Source organism: Sciurus vulgaris (genome assembly GCF_902686455.1).
Source record: "Sciurus vulgaris genome assembly, chromosome: 14".
Classification (NCBI taxonomy): domain Eukaryota; kingdom Metazoa; phylum Chordata; class Mammalia; order Rodentia; family Sciuridae; genus Sciurus; species Sciurus vulgaris.
The window spans coordinates 11,926,004-11,944,629 of record NC_136475.1 but is presented as its reverse complement, the minus strand read 5'-3'; the positions used below and the strand labels follow the sequence as shown (position 1 = coordinate 11,944,629).

At 46.4% G+C, this 18,626-nt stretch overlaps 1 protein-coding gene across 1 annotated transcript; it reads right to left on the bottom strand.

Moving 5' to 3' along the window:
* Positions 1-7,518: 7,518 nt before the first annotated feature.
* On the bottom strand, positions 7,519-18,325 carry NMS (neuromedin S; the record flags this gene model as incomplete). The annotated part of the gene is made up of 6 exons (XM_079111371.1): positions 18,205-18,325; positions 15,000-15,055; positions 14,649-14,699; positions 11,302-11,325; positions 9,517-9,591; positions 7,519-7,611 (listed from the first exon to the last, which is right to left on the bottom strand). The coding sequence occupies exons 1-6, from the start codon at positions 18,278-18,280 to the stop codon at positions 7,519-7,521; spliced, it is 375 nt and encodes a 124-aa protein (XP_078967497.1). The 5' UTR covers positions 18,281-18,325.
* Positions 18,326-18,626: the final 301 nt, after the last annotated feature.

Below are 18,626 nucleotides of genomic sequence, written 5' to 3'. Positions count from 1 at the left end.
AGAGGCGGCCCAGTTGCTCACCAAATCTGCTTCCTCCAGGCCACACAGCTGGTTTCCTGTAGGGAGCAGTGATCTGAATTATTCTCACTCGGGACCCACGTGGGCAAGGGAAAGGGTTCCCATCTGAGGAATGGGCTGGCAGCAAAGTAAAAGTTAAGAAAAACAATATCGCAAAATCAACACAAAGACCAGAAATTTATCTAAAGAGCTAAAGAGAGGGGCCAGGGGGTTAAGCCGACCAGGGAGGTACAGCTGCTAACAAAGGAAGGAGTCCACATGCTTTATTTATAGCAGTACAGATCAGAAGGGACCAGCAGGAGCATCTTCATGAAAAGTAGGATGGGGTGGGGCAAGCAGGCCATTTGGCTCTAGCAGATCACTCACATCTCCAAGGTTGTGCTTGAACTTCAAGCCGTGAGCTAGAACAGGGTACCACATGAATCAGGCATCCTTAAACCAGCGGGTTCCTCTGGAAGTTCCTAAAACCAGGCTTCCCTATCTAACGGCTCAAATGTCACTCAGTTCCCACACAAGGTTCATGGATGGCTTCCTGCAAATTATGGTCTTTGAACTGTCCAATGACAGATGCCCCCCCCCCCCCATTGGGAATTCCTGGGGCAAATGCACCAGTTGAGACTATCCAGTTGCTATGGTGACCCCCTGCTCAACAAGAGGTTCTGTGCCTGCCAAAGGACTCTCAGTTCTTGACTCTAAGTTCAGACACCAGGTGCCTGGGAGAGAGAATTATGAGGGCAAGCTGATTATTATAATTGGGCCATTAGTCTTCGACCTTAGTTCTGTGTGCTTTGAAGAAACGTTCTCACAGAAAACCCCTTTGATGTTAAAACCTAGAAGATGAAAGTGGTGAGCTGGCTCTGGGTCATGATAGCTCTACCAGAGTGTAATGCCCACTGGGCCCTGGCTTTTTCTCTCTCTGTGTGTCTGTTTGTCTTTTTTAATCCCCCATTGCCCCTCACCTGGTTTTCTGAATGGTGTTGCAGGTCACAGCAGTTTCCACATCCAGCCTCCTTTGCCGTTAGGTGTAGTCCTGTGACAGAATTTGAGGCATGTGAAGTGGCCTGGCCCACCTAAGTTCCCCTCCTGACTTCCTTCTAATCTTTCCCCATCCAGCAAGAACATGGAAACCTCCGAGCACACTTTGGGCAGAACCTGCAAGGTAGGAGGAACCTGGACTCAGAATAACCAGAAACATCTGCAGTGGACTCTGTGAGAGCAAGGCTAGGAGCCAGCCAAGTGCCCCTCTTGTTCACCGTGCCACAGTGGCTGAAATGCAGCGTATTCACCACATTTGTGTGAATAGAATTCTATTCATTCTTTTGAAGATGTTTTTAAAAGGGATCCTCAGACTGTTTGATTGGAAGAAGGTGGAAACTTCCCACAAATGAGGTAAGTCTGAAAACTTGTGTTAAGGCTGGTTCAAAGTCAGTCTTAGCTTTAGGGTAAGACAGGCTCCAGGATGTGACATTAGGGGAAAGGAGTGGCCAAGGCCTGTGTGTCAAAACATCTCTTCCAAGAGCTATATCTACTTGCCCCAAATTCAAGAACCTGTTTCTTCAATTTACTCAAAGTCCAGGAGTACCCTGCTAAAATATAATTTCTAGAACAAATGATTAAACAACACATTTCTGAATACACAGAAACAAGAAAAGTGATCACTAGCTGCCAGGTTGGTTCCTAGGAAAGGTCCCATTGCTTTTTAGTAATTCTAAAATGGGGTGAATGCCCCAGGAGGCAGGGAGCATCCTACCCCAGAAATGCTGAGGTAAAGCCTGGATCACCCCCCAACAGAGAGGGGGAACCCCAGCTGCACGGTCATGGACTTGGAGTTACAAAGGCCTTCAAGGTCTCTTCTCATCCTAGGAGTTCACGATGCTGAGGATAACTGGGGAGAAAGACTCACTCGGGCACAGTAAGTTCCTAGTACTTTACTTGGGTTTGGCCTGGTTGAGAACACAGATCATGTCTTTTGTAACTCCATTATCCTAACCAACCAGGGCCTGGTTTAAAATGCAACTTTCATTAGTGTTCAGATATGGCAAGGCCAACAGATCAGGGAACAATTGTCATTGAAAATATAGTTTGGTCCCAAGAGGAGGGGGACCAACATGCCACGCCATGGGGGTCATTTGGAAAAGCACCAGGGTGAGTCAGAGACATATGGCGTAAGAAGAATACAGGGCTAAGAGCCTTTATTGTGGTTTCCATGGGAAGGAACCGGTCAGGCAGGGAAGCAGGTTTAATGTTAATTAGTTTGAATAGTCTCAATGAACTCAAGGGCATGGAGATATTTTTCCCTTGCTCTTGGCTTAGGGCTGATTAGAGTAGGGTCTTAATGGCCAGAAGAGTAAGAACCTTATCAAGGACAAAGGTGGGGTGGGCTCTGGAAAGGTTCATTTGCATATGAAAGGCTTATCATAGGAATTATCTAGCCCAGAGAGAAACTGCAAGCAAGAGTCAGCAAGACCCCAAGATGGCAAAGCAATAAAAATAGAAAATAGGTCTCACGGTGTAGCTCAGGGGTAGAGCACTTGCCTAGCATGTGGGGGGTTCTATTGGTCCCCAGCACCACCAAAAAGAAAAAGAAAAGAGAGACAAGAAAGAAATGATTCCTGTACCTGGAATCTGACAGGCATTCAAATGTTAGATAAATAAATGAATGATTAAATGTTTGTACGCATGAAATACCAAACAGGTCTGTATGAAAAGGAAGAGTGGAAGCGGGGGCCCAGGACCTGAGGGTTCACAGTGTGCACTTGGAACAAAGCCGTCAAAAGGGCTTTGGTGGCACATGCCTGTAATCCCAGCGGCTCGGGAGGCTGAGGCAGGAGGATCAAGAGTTCAAAGCCAGCTTCAGCAACAGTGAGGTACTAAGCAACTCAGTGAGATCCTGTCTCTAAATAAAACACAAAATAGGGCTGGGGATGTGGCTCAGTGGTTGGGTGCCCCTAATTTCAATCCCCAGAACCCTCCAAAAGAAAAAAGGGCTTTGAACTCCAAGGAGGAACACCATAATGACCCTGAAAATATAGCTTGGGTTGTGGCTCCCAAAAGATATGTCCACATCTGAACCCCAGAACCTATGAATGCTATCTTATTTGGGGAAAGGGTCTTTGCTGAGGAAACCTTGTAAGGTTACAAGGATAATATCTAAAATCAGGGCAGACCCTAAATCCAATGACAAGTGTCTTCATAAGAGAAGATAAGGTTTGGCCTCCCCAGGGAAACTGGCTGCCAGGGTCAGCAGGTGGGCATCTTCCATCCAGCAACTGCAACCAGGCCTTGGGCTCAAACTTATTAGAAAGGACACTCAGGCAGAGTGACCTCAGAATGCTCCTTTTCATAGGAAACCAGGCTGAAAGTCTTCCAGCACTTTACATAGGGAGGACCGGATCTCGCAGGTTCAAGCTGTTAATCACAGTCTAATGTCATGTCTGGAAATTTTGCAGAACCTTTCAGTGGGTTTCGGTGGCCTTTGGGCAAAGCCTCTCCTCCTCCTCATCACCACAGGCAGGCTTGGCAAGGGGAGAGTTTTAAGCGCAAACGTTGTCCCTCAGAAACAGTGGTTCTCTTTGCTCACCGCATGCCCCCCCCCCACAGCCATCATCTTCATGGCCGGCATTCAGAAGGCCTCTGGCCGGTGGTACTGGTCCCTTGAGACGGGATTTATCATTCCTGGCTCAACAATGAGGTGCAGGGGCTCAGGTCAGAGTAGCAACTACGTCCCTGGTTAGCCTCCCAGTCCTTGGCTGGTTTCTGAAGACGGGCCTTGGCAGCCCTCGCAGGAAGGCGCTCTACTTACCCGGCCCAGGAGACGGGAGGCTGAGTTAGCCGAAGCTCTAGCAGAACCTGGAAGCAGGAGAAGTTAAAGAGAGCGAGCAGCGTGGTTGGCAGGGTCCCTCTCTGCATTGCACACACAGCTTCTGTGTTATTGTCCACTCCTTAGAGTAATCGTGAGGAGATTTACAGTGGAAGAGCCCAAGAAATAAAGGCCTGAAGGTTTCTTGGACAGTCTGGAGTTGACGTGCCTCAAGCCCCTGCTGTCAGTGATAAAGAAGCAGCGCTCAGTGCGGCCAGTTCCTTGGGTACACTTTGTGGATGGAAACCCACCTTGTGTCAATAAAACAACACTGACTGATTATCCCCTATGTAGTACCACGCCAGGCCTCTCCCAGGGACCATCTCCTTAGTCCTCACGAAAACTATCAGAACATTCTCTTCTTACCAACCCCATTTTACCACGGAGGAAACTGAGGCACAGGATGGAAGTGACCTACCCAATTGCTATAGTTTGGATATTAAGTGGTTCCCCAAAGGCCTACGTGTTGAAGGCTTGGTCCCAACCTGTGGGAGGTGTAGAACTTTCTGGAGGTAGAGCCAAATGAAAAGGAGTTAGGTCACTGGGGACACGCCCTTGAAGGCAATCTTGGGTCCCTGACACCTTCCTCTCTGTGCTTCCTGGCCAGCAGGAGGTGCACGGGCCTCTTCCGCATGCTGCCTCCATGTTCCACAGTGCAGACATAGGACCAAAGCATCAGAGCCAAGTGACATGGACTCACACCTTTGAAACCGCGAACCAAAATAAACACCTTCTCCTTTTAAGTTGTTTGTATCAGGTACTTGTCCCAAGAACAGAAATCTGTCACACCAAGGTCACCCAGCTGAAGAGCAGATTCAGGGTCTGAAGGCAGCCAGCCTATCCTGAGCCTACCCTGGCATGCTAACGCACATCAAAATTGGTAAATTAAAAAAAAAGTCATTATTTACTAAATCGGCCACTCCCTAAATCTTTCCAATAGGAAATGAAAATGAGTATTAGAGTTAGTTCATTTATTTATTTGTTTATTTGCCATACTGGGGATTAAAACCCAGGGCTGTGTGCTTGCAAGGCAAGCACTCTACCAACTGAGCTATATCCCCAGCCCTGAGTTAGTTTATTTTTGTACGACTAAATAGTCTAGTGATTATATAGCAACAGAAATATCTTTACATATTGTTCACAGAAAGAAATATTCATGGCATGGCCTTCCTGGATCTGGTTCTTCTTTGCCATTGAATCCTGAAAAAGAAAAGGAAAACGTACAGTTTAGGTCAAATCCTTCTTGGAATCAAGTCAAGAGCTGTGGGCAAGTTATTATAAGCATATTTTACAATTATATATCCATTTGACATGTCATAAATGTTCGGGTTGTTTTCCCCATAATGTGTATTTACGAGATTTGTTTTTGCTTTGTCTAATGAGGCCATTATGTTTGTATAAGTCCTACAGCCTCAGGGAACATCTCCCGCTCACATTTGCTGGGTCATTCTGTCTCCCAGCACAGGGACAGCGTCTGGGACTGCCTGCTGGGGTCCTGATGCTGGCGGAGGTCAGACAGGCTGTGAGGCAGCCTCAGCCCAATGCACATGTGCTCCCAGGACTACATCCTTGGAGAGACAGAGGAGGCCCAGAACAGCCCTTCTGCCGGCCAGGGAATCTGCCAGATTTAAAGTCTGGGTCTCAGGGCCCCATTAAGTAGGGGGACCAGCCTTGCCAGGCTGTTCAGAAATGCCCCAGCTGTAGGGAGCTTAGTGGCCTCCAGGAGCCCCTTGGTGCACCCCTGGAGCACCAAGCACCAGGCAGCTACAATGGGGGCTGGAACCGCCTGCTCCTGCCAGGCTGGGCTGGGGTCTCCATGATGCTGAGAACAGGAAGGGAGCGGGACCGAGTCCCTGCCTTGAACAATGTGCTCCCCCTCCCCCTCCCCCTCTCAGACGCATAGCATTTGGGTGCAGAGAAAAGCTGCAGCAGTGCTGACCTTGGACTACCTAATGAGCCTTGTCCTCAAGGTTTCTTCCATTCCTTGACTGGGGGAAAAACAAAAAGAAAGGATCGACTTACAGACACTGCAATGCATCTGCCTGGGGCTTGTGTGCCGGTTCAGGTCCTCTGTCTCTTGAGCCCCAAGGCCTTGCTCTTCTCCTGGGATTTCACTGCCTGACCTGGGACTCACCTGGTTAGCCCTCCGAGGTCTCTGGAGCAGTACTCCAGGACTCTCACTGCCCTAGAACCCTGACCTTACCCTCTCCCTACCCCCTCCATAGCCTTCCATCACGTGGTGGGAAGACCCCCAAACCACAACCAGCACTTCTCAGCCTGGAGGAATCACGGAGATTACCACCTCTCCAAGTACTTTCTAGAGAACAGTGCACTCAGAGGTCATGCAAAGCAAAAACAAAAAAAAACATGTATGTGGGGTGGAAATGGGGAGGGGAGGGGTGGGAGGAGCTGCCCTGGGAAGCAGGAGGTTCCCTGTGGGGCGTCTGAGAGCCCTTGATGGGACAGGGTGCGTGTGTATCTTTATGAACGTTGAACGCAGCAGCTTCCAGTCTTACTCGATTTTTCAGGGTGCCTCTTAGCACCCAGCGATTCACAGAGTGGACCTAGTGTGACTCACTTACCTTTCTGACACAGACACTGAGGATCGAGGGGGTAACGCACAGCTTGTGAATGGTAGATCAAAAACTAAGACTCCATGACCTTTGCAAAAGCTTCTGCGTCACCTTGGAAGGAAGAGGGACCAGTGCCTGGCCTCCCATGACTGTATGTTTTAGGGGCCACTTGTCCCGGACACTACTGCTCAGGAATATGGACTCTGGTTTGCCTGGTGTCTGTCCATCAAGAGAACCTTCTCTCCTCACTTCCCAGACGCCTAGAACTCTGGTGCTCTCCCCCTGTGTCCTACTGGGTCCTTTCCTTTACAACCTGTAGGAGATTTTGACTGAGACACACCCTAAATACAGGAAGAGGGAGTTCCCACGGTATACAACAGTTCACCAACAGTTCACCGCCATGCCTGTCCTGCGGTGACATCGTAAATGGTATGGCTACATCAGTGAATGGGGGTTAGAAAACGGAAGGAGGAAATCTGTTATACCCTGAAGAGGAAAAACGGCCGTCCTAAGGTGTTTGCGGGGTCCTGCAACATAAACATAAAGGGTTATGTGGCCACGCTGCATCGCCAAAGGTCCTTCAAGCACGCCCAAGGGGGCCCTTCTCCGAAAGAGTCGTCCCAGACCAACAGCATAAGGACACCTGCAGATTCATTAGAAATGCCAATTTTCAGATCCAGCCCTGGACCTACTGAGTCCCTGGGGTGGGGCCCAGCCATCTAAATTTTAACCTGGTAAATCTGGTGCATGGTCAAGTTTGAAAATCACCGGTGTCTGGGGTTGGTGCCCCTGACAGTTTCTCTCCCCAAGTTTGTACAATATCTTATGGGCCCCTGAGCCAGGGAGCAGATCTCCAGGGCAGATGGCCCCGTGTGACTCTCTTGCGGAACTGGAGATGGAATAGTAACATCCGGATGCTCTCCCCAGGCCTCCCCTGGGATTCTTTCTGCCCCAGGCCAAATTCAGGGAAACCTGGCTTCAGCATCCAGGGAAGATGTGCAGGGTCACTACTGGGGGACCCGTTTTTCCCAGGAGGTTCTAGAGGGACGACATGTGACTCCAAGCATTTCACTGCCTTCTCTCTGGAGCTCTCTGGAGGTCGAGTCGTCCCCAGAGCCCACGCACCTTGTTGGTGAAGTCCACGGCGGCAGCGTCCAGATCCTGCGAGGACATGAGGCACAAGGTCAGGGACCACCGCCAGGACCTGCAGTTGTCCTGCTGTGAGCCTGCTCCTCCCTCCCGGGCTTTCTAAGGTAGTCAGAAGGCAGGTACAAAAAAGCAGCTGAAGGGAACGGCTGACCTTGAGGCCCAAACCAAGTTCCTGCTCGGGAAGTCAATTGCTTGATTTGAGTTACTGTGTGTTTAACTTTCTTGCACCTCCTAATAGTTCCAAATTTGAAATGGATCCCTGAGTTCAGGCAAAATTTCTTTTTTTTCTTTCTTTTTAATGGTACTAGGGATTGAACTCAGGGACTGTTTACCACTGAGCTACATCCCCAACCCTTTTTCTTTTGGGACAAGTTCTTGATAAGTTGCTGAGGCTAGCCTCAAACTTGTGATCCTCCTGTCTCAGCCTCCCAGGTCACTGGAATTATAGGTGTGCACCACAGCACCCTGCCCAGTTAGGCAAATTTTCAATGACAAGCCGTTTTGGCATCTTCATTTGCTCTTCACCTATGAACCTGGTGAAAGACCAAGACAGAGGAGGCCTTAGAGCTTGCACGTGGTCCTCAGAGGAGGAGATAAACTGTTCTTGTGCTTAAAATGAACAACTAGGATAAGTCCAGCATGGTGGTACGTGTTACAGACTGAGCAAGAATTACAAACCACCACACATATTGAGTCAAATTTAAAGGGAAGAAAGGGTTTTTAATGAGCATGTCAGGCAAACGGTAGCTGGGAGCAAGCCAATGCCTCAAAGAACTCCCAGCACCTGAATTTTGGAAGTACAGAGTTTATAAAGACAAAACCGCAAACACCATACATGTAGCTCAGAGAGACCCTATAGAGACAGTTATTTTGATTACATGAGAGGATTGTTTTAATTGTATATGTCAGAGTCTTGAGTTATAAACTAGGGTGTAGGAAGGTCCTACTGTACTGTCCACATAGATGCAGCTTCAGGAGGCTGAAAGGAGAATATTATAAGCAAGCACACAATGGAGTCAGGTCAGAACAAAATGGCGTTACTTTGGTTCTTTTCCATTTCAGTGAGTGCCTGTCATCTCAGCAGCTCGGGAGGTTGAGGCTGGAGGATCATGAGTTCAAAGTCAGCCTCAGCAACTGTCTCAAAATAAAACTTGAAAAGAAAAAGGGGCTGGAGATGTGGCTCAGTTATTAAGTACCCTGGGAGGCCATCTCCCCAGTACAAAAAAATAAAGGAGTAAATAAGAAACAGTGTGGATGTAGCTCAGGGAAAGATCGTCCCTGGGTTCCATTCCCAATAATAAAAGAAAAGAAAGGAAAAAAACAATCGGGTTTCCAGGAAATAAGCAGATTCCTGGGGCTGGGAGGGTGGATCTTGGGGCTTTTAAGGTAAAACCTTAAAAACTAAGATGAGCTGATCACCTCACGTGGACTCCGGGTGTCCAAAAGAAATTTCCTTTAGTTTTTCCTACCATGCAGCAAAACTTTGATTTGTCGTTTGAACAGGTGCCCTTCTTGCTGAAACCGATCATTTCTAAACTTTCTAAACTTGCAGTAACCCTGAGATATGGACAAAGGGCAGAGAGGCCGATGGGAGTCACCAAGGCCAATTTCACCTGGGAGGGAGGGCAGAAGTGAAAAACAATGCAAACCAAAGCAGAACTTCTGGGCGAACAGAGGAGAGGCAAGGAATTGGGCTGGCGGGGGCCCCTCTCTGTGGACTTTTGAGGTATCTCATGGGGTTAAAGAAAGGAAGGCCAAGGTCAAAGGACCCACCCTCCTGCCCAGCTCCCTGCCACCAGGAGCCTGAGATTCAAGGAGAGAATAAAAACGAGCCCCAAGGCAGCGGCGCACATTTAGCACAGTATTAAATGAATTTTTAGTAGTAGAAAAGCCTGGAAGAAGGAACAGTGCACGTACTGGCTGCAGAAATCGCTTCATCCTTCTGCTGGCGAGCTTGGCAGCCAGGCGCATGAGAGGGTGCAGGGCAGGCAGCTGAAACAGAGGGACGGAGGGTCAGGCGGAGGCCGGGATGGAACCCCAGGGGCACTCCCCAGCCCAGGGCTCTGCACATTCCTTTTGACTCTCTTCCCTTACAAATGGGTTTAATTTTCAGAGTAAAATCCATTTCGGAGCCAAGCCTCAGAAATTTAATGTTTTCAATAAAGAACTGCTTGCCTTGATAGCCTGCTTCAATTCCAACACATCACTCACAAACATTCCCACGGGGTCAATGAGGCCTGGCACCAACCCCAGCTCTGCGCTCCTGGAATGGAGTGTTGTCGTAAAGCAGCAGCGCCTTGCAGATTCCTGCTGTCCAGATGGGCCCTCCTGGTCCACGGAGGAGGGGGAGGGCGACCCCCTGCTGCCTTATACTGTTCTCTGTGGTCCCCCCCCCCACACCCAGGCAAAAGCACCCAACCTTATCTAGTCCTGGGTGCTTTGGTTTAGAGTCACAGTTACTCTCTGCAGGGTGTGGTGGCGCACACCTGTAATTCCAGCCGCTTGGGAGGCTGAGGCAGGAGGATCTAGAGTTTAAAGTCAGCCTCAACAAAAGCGAGGGGCTAAGCAACTCAGTGAGACACTGTCCATAAGTAAAACACAAAATAGGGCTGGGGATGTGGCTCAGGGGTCGAATGCCCCTGAGTTCAATCTCTGGTACCCACCAACCCACACCCCCCAAAAGAAGAAGTTACTGACTGTCACACACAACTTTTCTTTCTCCTTTCATTGTTCTGTCTCCCTCTTTGGTGCCTGGGCCTTTGTTGATACATCCCCTGTCTTACCTGATCCCCAGTTGCTAGAACTATAATACTGATGAGTCTTTGCCTCTTAATGGAAAAAGTAATTTGCTGAGTATTTTCCTTTTAAATGATCCTCTTGAAGATTGGAAAATCTTTAATATATAAATAAGTGATTCTCTAATGGTAGAATTTCCAGCAACAGGACATCCAAACTAAAAGTGATAGTCTATGATCTTCCCAATATTCCTCAAAGCATAGCCCACAGAAATTCACCTGCTCAAGCTGCTCCTGGGGTTAACTCAAACTTAAAAAAGAAAAGAGTCGATTGTTGATGGTTCTTGTACCCATGACACATACACACCCTGACTGTCCCTGGAGATGCACAACTATGAGTTACTACTGGAGGGATAGTACTGTACATATCACAAAGCGCTTTTCAAAATTTAAAAATGGAAGATAATAAGGAATAATTAAAATAAAGCACAGTACTAACCACGTTCTTCTTGCGCATCTTTTTAAGTGCATATTTAAAAAAAATTGTTTCTTAGGTACTTTTCCTTCTCTGTAAAGTTTAGTGTCAACTTTCTAGATCTTTCTGCCACCCGCCACCCCTATTCCACAGAGGAGAGAGATAATCCCTACAGCCTGGGGGGTCACCTAGGAAGACACTACCCAGGAGTATCTAGAGGTTCCCTGCTTTTCTATCAGTCTGACAAATATACTAATCTAGAAAAAATAAAAGGCATGTGGAAAAGAGTCGCTTTCATAGAAGAAGATTGTGATAAAAATACTGACCCCAATGTTTCCTAGTTTTTCAGTTTTAACTGGATATGTTGGCTCCTGAGTCCTAGAGTAGTGAAACAAAAACTAAATATGAAAAAAAAAAGTTATATTAGTACCAAGTGTCACTTGCTCTCAACATGGAAGCCACACCCTTGTCACTGGGGTGGATGTTACTCACCCTTTTGAATATGTCTCGATTATCCTGGAAAGAAAAATGAGAGGGTGAGGCGAGTGGTTTTTGACTGACAGGCAACCCAAGTGGTTTTCAGTATCCCGGACACTTTAGTGGATTTATTCATACATTAGGAAATACAGTGGCAATCTTAAAGCAATTCCTCCATGACGCAAATTTAATAAGACTATGGTTAGTGCAGGAGCTTACCATGAAGAAAGTTGCCAACAATACATCATCATTTTAAAACACTATCCCTTTGCAATCTTTCAGGGGGGAAACCTACTCTCTAATGCATTGAAGACAGACTCTGATGGAGTCCCAGATGATTATTTGACAATGCTGTGAAATAAAATCATGTCTGTGGCCTTTTGTTTGCTGATGGATGTTTCCTAGTTTTTCAGGTTGGGTTCAAATTAACCAAGCGTTTTTGTGGTTTCCAAGTTTTCTGCATGAATTTTCACTCTTCTTGCAGAAAGCTCAATTTTTCATTTTTAAACCCTTGTTAGTGCGTTACCCTGCCCTGGTTGACGCAGATAACAGACGTCTACACAGCATGCCCGACTCACTGGCAGGCTGCGAAGGTGTTTGCAGAACACTGGTGTTCGTTCTCACATCCATACTTTATAAAATCGCTGAAGATGACTACTGGGAACTATCTTTAAATATGCTGACACGGATCCAGAAAGTACCCATCATCCACGTCATTCACGAACACTCTTTTTTTTTTTTTTAAACCAAGAATTGAAACCAGGACCCTCGACCCCTGAGCCACATCCCCAAGCCATGTTTTGTATTTTACTGAGAGACGGGGTCTCACTGTTGCTTAGCACCTCGCCATTGCTGAGGCTGGCTTTGAACTCACAATCCTCCTGTCTCAGCCTCCAGAGCCACTGGGATTACAGGCAAGAACCACTGTGCTGAGCCAGCTTCTGGTCTTCCTGTTGGTATCTAGTCACAATAGTGCGTGTGTGCGCGCGCGTGTGTGTGTGCACGCTCATGGACATTTATTAGGTCAACAATTGTTACTTGTACCATGTTCATCAGCTTTACAGTTACTTTTGTTTTTTAGGCTAAAAACAGGGAAGATGAGAATGGTTTTCCTGGTTCCAATCATCCCTCCTTTCCTTTGCACCTTCCATGTGTTATTTATTTTCATCTATTTTTCCAAGATAAAAACGTGTAAGATTTTCCTCACCTATCTTTTTGTTCATTCCTCCAACTAAAACACACATCCCCTGAGAGCAGGTAGCTTTGTTTGTTGGGGTCACTGTGTATCCCCAGACCCTGGCCTAGGACATGCTCTCAATAAATATAATTTTTGCATGAATAGCAGGGTTCAGTTCACAAAAAAAGTTTGCCCTTTTCCCACTTAACTTCTGACCCCAGGTGACCAGAAGCACAAACGTGAGAAGTGTCTGAGGATGGCATTACTTGGTAGCTGCTCTCTGAATTGCCTCAAGATCAAAGTTCCCTGGCATCACAGAGCTGGTTTCTTTTGGAAAATGGATCAGGCGTGGGCACAGAGCCCAGGTCACTCCGATAGCCACGGGGCAGTTGAGGGAGTGAAGCCCCAGGAAAGGAAGTAAAATGCTGAGGATCCCTTCTTGGGGCAGCCACAGCACAGTCTCTCCATAGCTTGGAAATCGTGGCACTTTTGTTTACCTCGCTCTCTGTAGTGGGAAACAGTGAGTGGGCTCAACTTTGGAAAACTGGAGAAGCTGGAAGGAAGTTCATTCCAAGGGGGCTTTGCACTTAGGAACCCCACAACCCAGCTGCATGCCGTGGGTAGGAGATGGGGCAGCCCCACTGCCTCTGCTTTCTCTGGGAACAATCTCACGGCCTGTTGAGATAGAGAAGTCCCTTCGCTAAGGTGGGGAGGCAGTAGCAAGGGCGTGGAGGACCCTGAGTTCTGCCTTGGAGTTTTGCTCCAGGTACCAAAGGCTCATTTGTAATGGCAAACTGAAACTAAAAAGAAACAGGCATGATGTGTTTGTGAAGGTGGGCAGAGCAAGTGATATTTGAGTCTTGAAGAATGAGAATTAGTTCCATCAAGAGGCCAGGATGCCAGGCACAGTGGTACGTGCCTGTAGTCCCAGCAACTCCAGAAGCTACTGCAGAGGGATTGCAATTCCCAGGCCAGCCTGGCGAATCAGCGATAGCTTGTCTCAAAATAAAAAATAGAAAAGGCCAGGTGTGGTGGCACATGCCTGTAATCCCAGTACTTTGGGGGTCTAGATTGGAGGATTGCAGGTTCAAAGCCAGCCTCAGTCACTTATCAAGGCCCTAAGCAACGCAAAGAGACTCTGTCTCAAAATTTAAAAAAAAAAAAAAAAAAAACAATTAAAAGGGCTGGGGATGTGGTTCAGAGGTTAAGTGCCCCTGGGTTCAATCTCTGGTACCAAAAACAAAAATAAAAACAAAAACAAACAAAAAAACAAAGGGCCAGGGGTATAGCCCAGCAGTAGACTGCTTCTGAGTTCAAGCCTAGTATCACAAAAGAAGTTTTAAAAGACAATGGTGAACCACTTCATGGTTACTGTCGAAAGCACTTGGCACATATTAGAGCAGCTGATCCTCACAACGCAATGTGGGTGCAACTATGATAGCCATATGACAGATGAAGAAACGGAGGCTCAGCGTGGGTAAGAAAATGCCCAGATTGACCAGAGCTGGGTGCCAAGCCCAGCTAGCTGATTTTACAGTCTGGGCGGCAACTGCACCTGAGAAGGACATAGCGGCATTTCTGGTCAAGGAAAGGACAGTGCAAAGACGGTAAGCCTGGAGCATTTGGGGACTAGTGAGACGTGGCTGGCGCATAGCACGCAGGGGTTGGGGAGGCGGCAGCAGGAGGCGTGGCCCAAGGCTCAAGGTGAGAAAAGGCGGACTAGGCAAGGCTCCCGGCCAATGTCCCTTCTGCACTTTTAATGAAATCAACAATTACTTCGTATGCATTGAACTATCTATTTTTGTTGGAGTAACTATAGTTACCATTTGGTCCTTTACATAAGATGTATTATTTTGGAGAACCACTATATCACACTACATCAGTTTATAACGTATCATATGATATATCATGACACGTGATTAATTTTATTATATGTGGTTATGATAATTGTAAGAATACACATGAACCACTAACAATTTTATGGTTGTTTAAGAGAAAAATTTGGTGTCTCCTAAAATATATCCTTACACACACACACATGCACATACACACTTTACACACATACACAGCAATCTCCTGTGTGGAGCAGAGTAAGATATTTACTGAAGATATAAATCCTCATGTGAGCATGTGCACTTTTATAAGAACGATCAAATGTATAATAGCGTTTTCTTTTTTCTTTTACCTTAGGTTGGCTAAAGAGAGTTGCCTGCTGATTCAGACCATGTGCCAGCCTCTAAAACAAAATGGGGAAAACGAATCAAAGACTGAATTTCTTGGTCCATAAAATCCTATTAGCACATATTTAAAATTCTAAAGCTGTCCCATTTATGAACACAGGATGGTTTTCTCACACAATGGTGGTGGATTTCAACCCAACTCTCAGAGTGCCTTAAAGGGACCATGAAAACAGCAACAGCGAGTTCTTGCTGCAATAAAAAATCTGATCTCGAAATAGATTTAAGTGAACACTATCCACATGATATTTTCAAGACCCAGACTAAATAAAAATCTCACCATACGAACCAGAGCGTACCTCAAGCTGCACAGCGTTCACACCATCTGGAGGCTCGGCTAAAGGTTGAGAAACTCCTAGGATGAGAAATCATTAAAACATCAATTAGAGAAAAGAGGCCATAGCACTTACTTTCATGTCTTTGCCATGAAAAACATACAAAGGTTCTATTTAAACAATAAGCCATCAGAGAGCCATACCGTGGGGTCCAAGGGAAGGTAAGATGTGAAACAATGCTGTTAAGAGGACTTACAAAGGAAACACAGGTCTACTTGCCACTAGCCATCTGAGATTTGTAGCAATGTTAATTTAAAACAGCGTGGCTGTTAATTTACCAGTTTCCAGTATAGGGGTTAGCAAAGCAGGAAAGGGGGGACCTGGTTTATCTTTTTTATTGGGGGAGGGGTGCCAGGGATTGAACTCAGGGACACTCGACCACTGAGTCACATCCCCAGCTCTATTTTGTATTTTATTTAGAGACAGGGTCTCACTGAGTTGCTTAGTGCCTCACTGTTGCTGAGGCTGGCTTTGAACTCTTGATCCTCCTGCTTCAGCCTCCGGAGCCCCCTGGGATTATAGGCGTGCACCACCGAACCTGGTGACCTGGTTTACCTTTTGATGGAAATTGTAAGGATGGACTATCAGAAGATGGTATCAACAGGGTCTGTGCCTCAGAACCACCTTTGAACTTTTGAGACTTCAGACACCTGTCTGCCCAATCAAGTCCTCCAGGGATGGGATCCTGGAAAAAGTTGAGGCCAGCACCGTTGGATCCCACTCACCTTTTACTGACTTAAATGAAAATGTCTTATTTACATATGATGTGACACTTGAAGGAAAAGCTAATACTGCAGTGGAAAGAATCAACTGGACAGGTCAAACCTAACAAGATGAAATTCAATGGATACATATCAAACCTCAAATTTGGATTTCCTAAAATGTGGGATGGGGAATTTATGCCCCAGAGCAGTTTACATTTTTAAAAAAGACTACAGGTTATTTTGCTTCCTGCAATCATTATAAGCCAAGAGAAAGCTAAGGCAAACCTATGTTATAATTAAATTGTTGTGTTTAACCTCGAAAAGTAATAGTCTGCCTTCAAATGATAGAACATGAGGTAGAGTTTAAGTAAAGTAACTAAGCATAATTTTCTCTGGAAAGAGAAAAAATTAGGATGTGTATGTTAACTGCCTTCAACTATTTTGAGAACTGTCATAGTCTTATTTTGTATATTACCAAAAGAACAGAAATAGGGCTCACAGTTAGAAGTTACATATGATCAGATATCAACTCAATGTAAAGAGATTTTCAATGATGGCAATGATTCAATAATGCAAAGTGATGAAAACCAATACTGTAAGAATTTATTGAGATGGTTTGTGTTAATGAAAAGATAAAGATCACCAATGTGGTGGCACATGCCTGTAATACCAGCAGCTCAGGAGGCTGAGGAAGGAGGATGGCAAGTTCAAAGTCAGACTCCACAACTAAGCAAGACTCTCAGCAACTTAGCAAGACTCAGTCTCGAAAAAATAAAATAGGGGAGTTAGAGATGTGGGTCAGTGGCCAAGCATCCCTGGGTTCAATCCCTGGTATATAAAAAAAGATAAAGATCATAGTGGCCCTACCTTCAGAGAACATAAATACATAAATCACATAAGGAAAGGAAACAGCTGGCTATTTTAGGCTGGTAGTGAGTTGGAGGTCACTGAAAGTAACCAAACAGAATCTAAAAGACCTTCTGCAGGGAAACTGCAGGTGGAACCTGCGGTCTGGGACATGTTAAACCTGATGACCTCCACGGTTCCTTGCAATGCCCAGGTGTTGTGATTTCACTTCAGGACATGACAAAGCAAACACACTGCTGTTTGGAATGTTTTCTCTTTGAATATATTTGCAAAGATTTTCTACTTCTCTAAATCAAACTTCTAAAGGAAAAATCTAAACTTTTGAAAAAGCCCATGTTTCCAAACAATAGTTTTTCTGCCACAACATACTTCCCTACATCCTATGGAAAATTGTGGAGATGCTGATAATGCATTAGGGACTACAAAACCTGGCCCCACCCCCTTGTTTCCTACAAGGTTCTGGTTCTCGCCATATGACCTCTACACCTGTCCTCAGTATTTGTCTGAAAGAATTAAAGTCAGCCTGCTCTAGGGATACATGTTTATAGCAGCACAGTTCACAATAGCCAATTATGGAACCAAGCTAGGCGGCCATCAATAGCTAAAGAAAATGTGGTATATATACCAGATCGAGTTTTATTCAACCATAAAGAAGACCAGAACTATGTCATTTGCTGCAAAATGGATAGAATTAGAGAACATTATGTTAAGCGAATAAACCAGTCTCAGAAAGCCAAGTATCTCGTATGTATGTACGTATGGAAGCTAGAGGGGAAAAGGCGTAGGGTGGGGGTTATGGGGGGATTTTCTATTTTCAGGTGATTTCCTGAAAATAGAAGAGAGAACAGTAGCTGTAGGCCAGGGGAAGAGACCCGAGGGAAAGGAGAGATACTGAGGAATGAAATTGACCAAATTATGTAATGTGTGTGTTTGAATATGTAACAATGAACACCATTATTGTGTACAATTATAATGCAGTATTTTAAAGAAGAGAAAAAAAAGCAAATGCTCTCAGTTCAATTTGGTGAGACGGCCTGTGCAGGGTCAGCACCTCGGACAGCGCCCCGGGCCAAGGAGATGCAGGGCCAGAGCCTCTGCTTTGCGCACTGGGAACCCGCCTGGGAGCCCCAGGGAAAGGCTTTGAGAAAAGACTCCTTTTTCCTTCCCAGTGCGCGCTCCTCCCCGACCCCTCTCCAGCTGCGCATCAATTTCCAGTCTCTGGGACTGCAAACTCAGCATTACCTCCTCAGTTCTCATCCCTTAAGAATTCCAGGACCACAAAGTGCTAAGTGGGGTCTTCCCCAGCTCACATAAGGGGCGAGCCTCACCCTTCACAATCTCAGCAGCACATGTTCAGGACACCCTGGGGTAGGAGCCCTGTAAAGACGGTTCCGCTCCTTTGGTAACAGGCTGCGACATCTCTCAGTGTCCATCCTCCCTTAAAGGGTTAGAAATAAACTGAAGCCAGAAAGCAGGAGGGCAGAAAGAGGGATAGGTTAAGCAATGAAGCTTGCCTCCCTCCTGGACTGTCCTGAGGATTCAAGGTCGGTCTCAGTGTGTCTCAGAGGCCAGGTGAGGTCAGATGATGGTGCTCTTACCTGAGGAAGGGATCTGCAGCATGCAGAAGCAGTAGACAGCCAAGATGGGAGGGAGCTGGAGAAGAAGAGGAGTCATCCTTAGAACCTGGTTTCTCCCTGCCGGCCACAGATGTGTGCTGCTAGGACAAGGGTCCAGCATTTCCCCAAGTTCCACAGGCACAGGCAACCTTGGCCCTGTGTCTGACCAGCCCAGTCAGTAGGTGCCTTACTTGCAACATCCTGGAGCCCATTGGCTGAGCACCAACCAGCTTTGACGCAGGAGGACCCTGACTTTCTCATAAATGTCATGCTGGGCCCTCATTCGTAGAATAATATCCTCCTGGTGTAAGTATTGTAGAGAGTCATCTTTTTCAACCAGGCAATAAAAATAAAAAGTGGAGATTCATAATTGTTATGCTATAATGGTCTGAGAGGCACTTCTG